Source organism: Habropoda laboriosa, unplaced genomic scaffold (genome assembly GCF_001263275.1).
Source record: "Habropoda laboriosa isolate 0110345459 unplaced genomic scaffold, ASM126327v1 scaffold42, whole genome shotgun sequence".
Lineage (NCBI taxonomy): Eukaryota > Metazoa > Arthropoda > Insecta > Hymenoptera > Apidae > Habropoda > Habropoda laboriosa.
Genome location: NW_017100181.1, coordinates 921,418 through 930,301, shown reverse-complemented (window position 1 = coordinate 930,301; position 8,884 = coordinate 921,418). Strand labels below are relative to the sequence as shown.

General features: G+C 37.5%; 2 protein-coding genes across 3 annotated transcripts in view; both read right to left on the bottom strand.

Moving 5' to 3' along the window:
- Positions 1-8,884, bottom strand: part of LOC108579107 (neurocalcin homolog) — a 231,638-nt gene that overhangs the window by 28,368 nt on the left and 194,386 nt on the right. The gene's annotated exons all lie outside the window — the stretch shown is intronic.
- LOC108579108 (neuronal calcium sensor 2) overlaps positions 1-8,884 on the bottom strand; it is a 208,082-nt gene that overhangs the window by 5,393 nt on the left and 193,805 nt on the right. For both annotated transcript variants that reach the window (XM_017942552.1, XM_017942553.1), the window contains one exon: positions 1,378-1,506. In XM_017942552.1, coding sequence (XP_017798041.1) covers positions 1,378-1,506 — 129 coding nt within the window. The remainder of the gene's footprint in view (positions 1-1,377; positions 1,507-8,884) is intronic.

Genomic DNA, 8,884 nt, shown 5'->3' with positions numbered 1-8,884 from the left:
TCATTCGGCTGAAATTGAAAGTAATCACTGTACGGCACGATTTTATTAATTTGCGATTTGTCGACTAGTCAAGGCCTAATAAAAAATTCAATCTAGAGGTGGGCGGAGCTAGTAGGAACCTCTCTTATTTTGAATTTCATATTCTTATCTCGTGTATAGTTGAATAATTGAAAAATTGTCAAATTTCACATTATTTTCACGGTATTGCATAAAGACTGTGTACACTCAGAAAAGTCTCAATACACCTCGTTAGAATTTATTTAGGGTTGCATAATTTCAATAAAGAAGGTAGTAAATAAACAATATTCACGTTACTTTATTTAGAAGCGTAACATTTACTATCAGTACCAAGAAAAATGATTTATATATATTTGTTAACAATTGAACTAAGCAAAAGGAATAATGTAACATAAATGAGATGAAGAAATTTCTGTACAGTATCTAAAAATTCAGAAGAATTTCTGCAAATAAGGTTCCAAAAGCAAATACAAGTTAGTTTGTTGTTTACAAGTAAGTAGAAAAGACGTCACTTAAAATATTTCTTTATATTTATATTTATTTGTTTAATTACTAACCAATGAATGTGAATTATTTTTCTTTGCACTAGTAGTAAACGTTACGTTTGTAAATGAAATAACGTAAATATTATTTATTTACTATTTTCGCTGTTAAAATTAGACAACGCAAAATAAATTCTAACGAGGTCTACGGAGACTTTTTTCACTGAGTGTATATATATATAATTAAAAAATGGTTGTACAATAATGTACAACAAGATATTGTTGGGACGCAATAGCTATAGAAACGTTTTATTATTTTTTGCCTTTATACCTTTCTGTCGTTTTAGTCTGGCAAATAAAACAGAACTAAATAATTTAAAAAAAGAATTATATAATAATTGAAGATTTTTTTGCTGTATTAGATAGATACAGATAATACAGTTTAAGGAAAATTTTTTGAATGCAGAAACCAGATAGAACTTCCAAGTTCATCTTCCTTGCACAATAATTATTTGCAACGTATAGAATTAATGAAACATAATTTGAGAAACAAAGAATTTTTATTTATAACTGCATTCTTCAAAGGTTTACAGCTCTTCGAATATATTTTCAGCAAAATTCAGTAAATTTTGTTAGAATGAAACTATAAGGAGAATTACAGAAAACTGTAACTAACAAATAATAATAAAGGAGTGTATAAATTACATATCCCGCGAAAACAAATTGTTTGCTACTTTTCAATTATTTCAACAGCTTCAATTGAAACTCAAGTTTTTCAGTTTCAGTAACTAGTTCTCGGTAATAAATTCTTCACGAGAAAGATTAATATCGGTAAAATTGATTTGCGTAAAAAGCATAATTAAGAAGTGCATAATACCTGCACAATCTTTGTCATTTCCTGAATATCAATGACGCCATTTCCATCAACGTCATACATGCGAAAAGCCCATTTCAATTTTTCTTCTGGCGTTCCGCTGGATGTTACATCGATGGCCAGCAGAAATTCCTGGGCATTTATCTCTCGAGAGCCAACTTTGGACAGCGCTGTCCTAAAGGAATCGAGGAGCATCCCAAACGACAGGACTGTATAGTCGGTGGAACTGATGTATTGAGGTCGTAAAATCAATTAACCCCTTAACCTATGATTTCTTTTCTGACTACGCATCTAAGCGTCAGCCATTTTCTGTTTCAGTACTGTATCAGGTAATGAAAACTAATCTGTCACAGATTAATTACATTTAGCAATCCTCAGTCCTACAAATTTAAACGAAAATTAGGATTACTATTAACTTTTCTTGCTAATATAACTGTTTTTCTCACATCTTCGCCAGAACCTCTGCCACGAGTCTGACACGTTGTCATACGTTAAGGGGTTAATGGAAAAAACTTTACAGGATACTTTGACTTTGACACTAATCGTACCGGCACTTTATGTATACATATTCTTAGCGTAGCAGGTTAAATGAAATAAAGAGCATATTTTTCCGAAAGGAATACAGGCGATTGTCAATTTAATATAAGAAACAACGCAGAAAACAGCCTTTAGATAATAATAAAAAAAATTACATGTCAAATTTAAAAACCGGGTATTTGACCGGGCATGGTACGATTAGTGTTAAAGAATTATAAAAATTATGAATACGTTTCTTGGGTCTCTTTCGGAGACTACAAACGGAATAATGTTCAAGAAAATGTGAACACATAATATACGAAGTACTGTAAAATTAACGGTGATATACAAAATTTCTAGAAGATACTTATACGATGTACACTACCGGCCAAAAGTTTGGAGTCACCGTGCATTGCAATTTACACAAAAATTTCCAGAAAAAATTCAGCAGCTTTTGGAATTTTTTATCGCTCAAATCAATCGATATGAGATAAATTAATAAATGTAGAGTTGAGATACACTTCAAGTCTATAAAAAATTAGTAGCAGATTCAGTATTGATGAGAACTGGGAAATGATTCCAAACTTTTGGCCGGTAGCGCATGTACTTCGTTAATTCTTTACGAGAGTGAGGCCCCAGCTTGCGCCTTATGGTAAATACGGCCCTGCTTACTTATTAACTCTTTCATGTTTAGCCATTAATCTGCATATGTGTATCATTTAGTCAGCAGACAATTTTTATATTACACAAAGGAATATCTCTAAGTGATAATCACCGATATCGATGAAATTTCGATACATGGTAATACTAAAAAAAAATATTCGACACGTATCTTCTTTTTTATCGGCAATCGTCCACATCGATGGGGTGAAAATCGCTCTCGGACATAGGGGTAATAAACATATTTGCTTTAAACCTCTTTTATTTTTCAAATTTGTTGCTGAAAAATATAAAATTCGTCAACTCACTTGTCGAGGGTGATTTTCACCCCTTCGATGTGGAGGTTCGCCGATAAAAAAAATAGAACACGTGTCAAATATTTTTACGAGTATATTACCAAACACCAAAGTTTCGTCAGTATCGCTGGTTATCACTTCGGGATGTTCCCATGTTAGCACTGTCTATTGGCATTCGGCTGAACCACGGAAAATGCGCGATCGCAAGGCCAAAAGGCTAGTAAAGTGATTCCAATGAAAATAAAGCGAGCGTTACCGTCACAGTTTAAAAGCAATCAGAGAAGAATATTGGCAAGAAAGGTAAATACTGAAGAATAAAACTTGTGACACGTTATACCGTATCTTGTGTACAATTTATCCTTATTTGTACGATAAACTGTTCTTATTTTAGTCAGAATCAATTTGCGGACCACGTCGACTGTATATTTTTCTATTTATCTTCAGTCTCAGCTATGAAAACGACTTGGTTTACACTACTACCCTGTACATACGAGGGCGGGTTGAAAAGTTCGTGGCCTAAGTGGGAAGAACTGCTGCTAGGTGCTTGAAATTTTTACGGTGTAATCTGTGACCATTTGTGTACCGACGTACAAAGTTTCGTGGCTGTGTCAGTAGGGGTGTTTACAGCGACGGAGAAGAGACGAATAGAAGCGAGGAATGGTCCAGTACCTGGTGACAAAGGACATCACCGCGAGGACCTTGAACGATTTTTGCAAGAATTTCGAATAATTTCTGCAAGGTCCTTGAATGATCTTTGAAGCGAAGTCCTTTATCTTCAGGTATTGATTCGCTGTTCGTTTTCTAATTTTGTCCATCTCTACTCCATCTACTGCAAATACCTCTACTTCACTAGCTCTAAAAGGGAGAAAAATGCCGACAGAGACACGAAACTGTATACATTAGTACACAATTAATTACATATTATTCGGTAAAAATTACAAGCACTTAGCTGCAATCCTTCATACTTAGGCCGTGAACTTTTCAATCCACCCTAGTATATTACCTTGAGCACAAAATATCAAAATATATTTCATTTCTCTCTCATCCTCACACAGTCTCTCCCTTTTTATTTCCGCTCTTTATCGCTCCTTTTTCTTTCCATTTCCCTTAACCATTTTCCTATTTCTTCACTGTTGCTGACTACAGATGTCCTCAACCTTTACTTTCCCCCTTCAGCTTTCTGCAGTCTCTTACCATATGGTCTAATGTTCCCCACATATCCCCGCACAAATCACATTTTCTTGCTTCCTCTGTTTCCCAATATCTGTTCCATTTTTCCATATTCTCACATAATAATAACAATATATAATTGTAAATAAATATTTCAATTTCAATTTAATTTTCCGACGAATTTCCCTTTTTCTACAAGAGTCATTTACATATGACTCGATACAACGTGCAAAACGATTCGAACGAAGAAGAGAACAAAGATTGACACACGTGTAATTGGAAAAATTTGATTCGATACAATGTGCAAAATGCTTCGAATTGAGAAAGAAAACGAAGAAGGTTATATCGCGGTGGGTGCAGCGGTATGCCAATTTTTGGACACCCTGCTGCTCTTACGTCAGGTTCGCCGAGAATTTCGAGTATCGCCGTTGGAGATACAGTAGGGCTGAATTAGGTCACCCGACGCCCGAGGTAGACAAACGGCGAGTATTTTAAAGAACCAAGTCGAGGGCGAGTCGGCTCTTTGCTCTTCCTGACCTCTGAAGTATCTCCACTTCTCATATTGACCCTATCGATGTGCTAGGTACTCTGGCCAACTTCTGTCATCGGCTATAGTTTTCAATGTGCATCATTTGTATCACTTTTTCTAAAGACCTTTCGAGTACAGGGTGAGCCACGCAACTGGGACGGGTTATATCTTGGGTTTGGTTCAGAGATAGAGAAAAAGTTGTGGAGGAATAAGTTGAATAGGGTGTAAGACCCTGTTCGGGTCACAATATAGCGTAATTGTAAAAGTCACGAGGAGGCAAACACAAGTTCTGAGTGTCGGAACAGACGAACTGACAGAGATAAGGGTGCTCGAGGAATCGAAACCTTGGTCAGGGCCGTAGGAAGAAATTTTTAACCCAGTGTCAATGCAAAGAAGCAAAACTTTCTAACTATGGGACTTATTGGGACACATTGGGACTTGACTAATTTGTCCCAATTAAGCGGTTGTCCCAAAAAAGCGACTTTCAACAGGCAAAATCTGAACACCGTAAAAAATGAAGCCAAAAATGATTTACTGAAAAACGTATGTAATATTCGCTCTTGAATACAAATGTATGTTTAAGCATGCAAACAAAGCTAAGAATAAGTAACAAAATAACATTAATAAGTAATGAAAAATAAGTAAGTAAACACATACAGTGACCGAAAAAGGTATTCGTACACCCTATAAAATGGAATAACTTTTTTGAAATTGGGCCAAACGACTTGAGTTTTTCTGAGAAGTTAGAAAGATTAGTTTACTAGATGATGTGCGAAAATTTTTTTGAAAAAACTCCAATTAGTCGGAATCGCGAAGAAAATAGCGAAGGTCATTTTTACTTTTTTATCTGAGCTCGTAATGAAAATTTAAAGAATACATTTTGTAGATCTATGTGAATTATACACACGCTGAAAATTTCATCGAAATCGGTGGATGTAGAAACAAGCGACAGGCATCGGAAGATGTAAGAATCTGCAGATTTATTATAGTGAAACAGTGCGATTTTCACAATCTTTAACCGTTTGTAGCTCATAGCAACATTAACCGATTTCTATAAAATTTTCAACGTGTGCATAATTGACACAGATCTACAAAACGTATCTTTTAAATTTTCATTACGAGTTCAGATAAAAAAAGTTGTAAAAACGGCCTTCGCTATTTTCTTCGCGATTCCGACTAATTGCAGTGTTTTCAAAAAAATTTGTACACGTCATCTAGTAAACTAATCTTCCTAACTTCTCAAAAGAACTCAAGTCGTTTGGCGCAATTTTAAAAAAGTTATTCCATTTTAGAGGGTGTATGAATACTTTTTCGGTCACTGTATATTATGTAATGTATTTATATTCCGCTCTTCAGTATCTGTCCCAAATAAACGGCGGTCCCGCTTAACCGGAATCCACTGTATTAACAGCAAAACTGGCGTATGTCACTAGCGAATGCTAACAGGAGACTGTGACTTTTAGGAAGAAACGCAGAATGTATACTACGGATCGTTCAGTTCTTTTATGACCCGCTGTAAACCTCTTGTCAACTGTTTTAAAATTCCTTTGAACTGGCCGACAAATGATGACGAACAATAGGAAGGTTTCAAAGGAACAGTTTTCGCAGTAACTCGCGATGACAAAGGTGCCTAATACTTTTGGCCAAGGCTGTACACGTCTGGATTCCGTATCTCGCCTTATTTCCACAATTTTTACGTACACGTATGAACTCGCAGAAATAACAGAACAGTTTTCGCAGTAACTCGCGATGACAAAGGTGCCTAATACTTTTGGCCAAGGCTGTACACATCTGGATTCCGTATCTCGCCTTATTTCCACAATTTTTACGTACACGTATGAACTCGCAGAAATAACGCGAACTGTTAGCACCTACGTATATTTACAAACGCAGAATTACCTATCGTTAGCACATTAGACCGCAATTACTTTGAGCTAGTTAGTATCATTATGACTAGCCTCTAATCGTTCCAGTTGTATTTCAATTCACCACGACGCGTTATATACGTCCAGCAAAATAATTCACACCTCTCTTCTGGTCGTGGAAGAACGTCGACGAAATTACTATGGGAGAGCTGCGTATTAATACCGTGAAAGATTTCTAAAAGTCGGTGACACGCGAGTCAAGTGGTGATTCGCAACTGTGGAATTCATGCTCAAGAAGGACTTTAGCGAAGGATTTAGGCTACACAATGCTCGCCGCTCTGAAGATTTGGAGGTTTTAACACTCGCAGAGGCGGATCCTCGTGTTAGTGCTCGGTTAAGAGAGAACCGCTATAGTATAACGTACAGGGTGTCTCTGCTGATTTTGAAATATTCTCTCACCTTAATTGGAACCACCAAAAGAGATCAATTTCTCAAGTGGGCAGCAAACCTATACTGTTCCGTCGCGCAGGTACGGAACGCGTGGGGTCTTCGTTCACCGGGTTTATGGCACGCTCGCACGAGAAGGTTGTTTTTGAGAACAAAGACGCTTCGTAGCTCCGCGAAAAAATAAGTAATTTCTTACAGAACAATGCCTTTAGAATTTCGACTTTTCCGTGTCCTCGATAACCGAAGACGTGTCATAAACCGGGTATTCCTGAAGGGTCAATCCACACGCGCGTATAACGGCACTCCCGGCCGAGGGTTGACCTGGTGGGAATTTCCGACGCGTCACCGAAGGACAGCGAAGATTCCACGCACCCGCAGGTAGGGCCCTACTCCTTCCAAGGAAAAGCGCGCTAAGGGCGCAATGGAAGGGTGGGTGACACTCAAGGGGTACGTTGATTGGTAATTTCTACTTTCGTGAAAAACCAATCAGCGTGCCTTCTTGCACTTGGCGGGGGAGTCACCGCGAAAAAGGTTCTATCGAGCGAACACCTTTAGATCTCCAGCCGTTCGAGGAGACATCACGCTCATTTCGAGTCGCGATCGAACACTCGAGTTATTTAAAACAAGTCGTCAATCGTGTCGCGACGTACTCTACGTTTGCTACGTTCCGAGAAAAACAAATTTGAACTAGTTACCCAAAATTAATTTGGCGGGTAACAGAGCGACCGCGAGCTTTGAACAACGCAAAAGAACGCGACGCGACATGTACCGTCACCTAGAGTGTAAGCGGGATTTACGACCTCGCGAAATTCTTCGAAAGAATTGCGGTCCACGGGAAGCTACACCCGTTTCAGCATCGTATGCTCCCCTCGACACCGTGCAATTTCTGTATAAACACTTTTTCGAAGTTATTCGAAGTGGACAAGTTATGTGACTCACCCTGTATGTCCTTGCATCAAGCATTAACTGACGTCGATTATGCAATCAGGCTTTATCAATGAACTCAGAGGAAAATGTTACACGACCTCCTTCTGTTTTCTTTCATATTATTATTCGATGAAGCTACCTTTAACCCAGATATGCGTTCATAAAGGGCTATAAACGCAACCGATAAACTCGCATACAGGGTTATTATAAAAGAAATAGATACTTTTAACATTTTATACAAACCCAACTATTTGAAATATAGACAAATGGGTATTCTGTATGTGCACTCTTTGTCACACGGTGGACATTAATTAAAACAACAGTCAAATTAGCCCCGAACACGTTTACAGGAAGTGGAGGGATGAAAACTCTGTCTTCGATATATCCCTGTAAGAAATTTTTGTTCCTACTTTACGCTACTCTGAGAGTCACTATTGTGAGTCTGTCTATTTAACAGTTTTGGTTTTACACAATGTGAAATGTGTCTATTTCTTTTACAGTAACTTTTACTGTACTTTTAAGCAACAAGAATAGTTGCCACGACATCATACGTATAACGGTAAGTGCATTCGTGTGCAATGAATTTTCAAATACAAAGCCGACATGAAAAAATTTCAACTGTACACTCTATAGAATCACTTTCAAACTTTCCGATTTGTTCTTCAATATTGAGAAATGATTGTTCTTGTCGCTTTTACATGCCAACTTCAGCTATTGCTATTTTATCTGCACTCTAAACGTAGAGAAAGCTACTATAACTGCTACCATGCAGCCACTAAATCTTTATTAGCGCGCTACGGTGGATGAATGCAGTTTAACCCTTATATAAACTTAAGGGTCCCTGGGACATATAAAAGTTTGAACACCTGGTATATTAGATATACGCAGACACTCTGAAGGTTAATTTACGGTCTTACTGGATAGACTTCCATTGACTACATATGCTTGTTAAAATTTATGACCTGAACTGTTATACGGAGATAGTGACGAAGTTTATGCTTCCATCTTCCATCTTAATCTAAAGTGTGCGTATCAATATTCAACGGAAGTAACCAACGGAAGTAGGTTATCTTGAAAGTTCTTGCGGTTTTAAGCGGGTC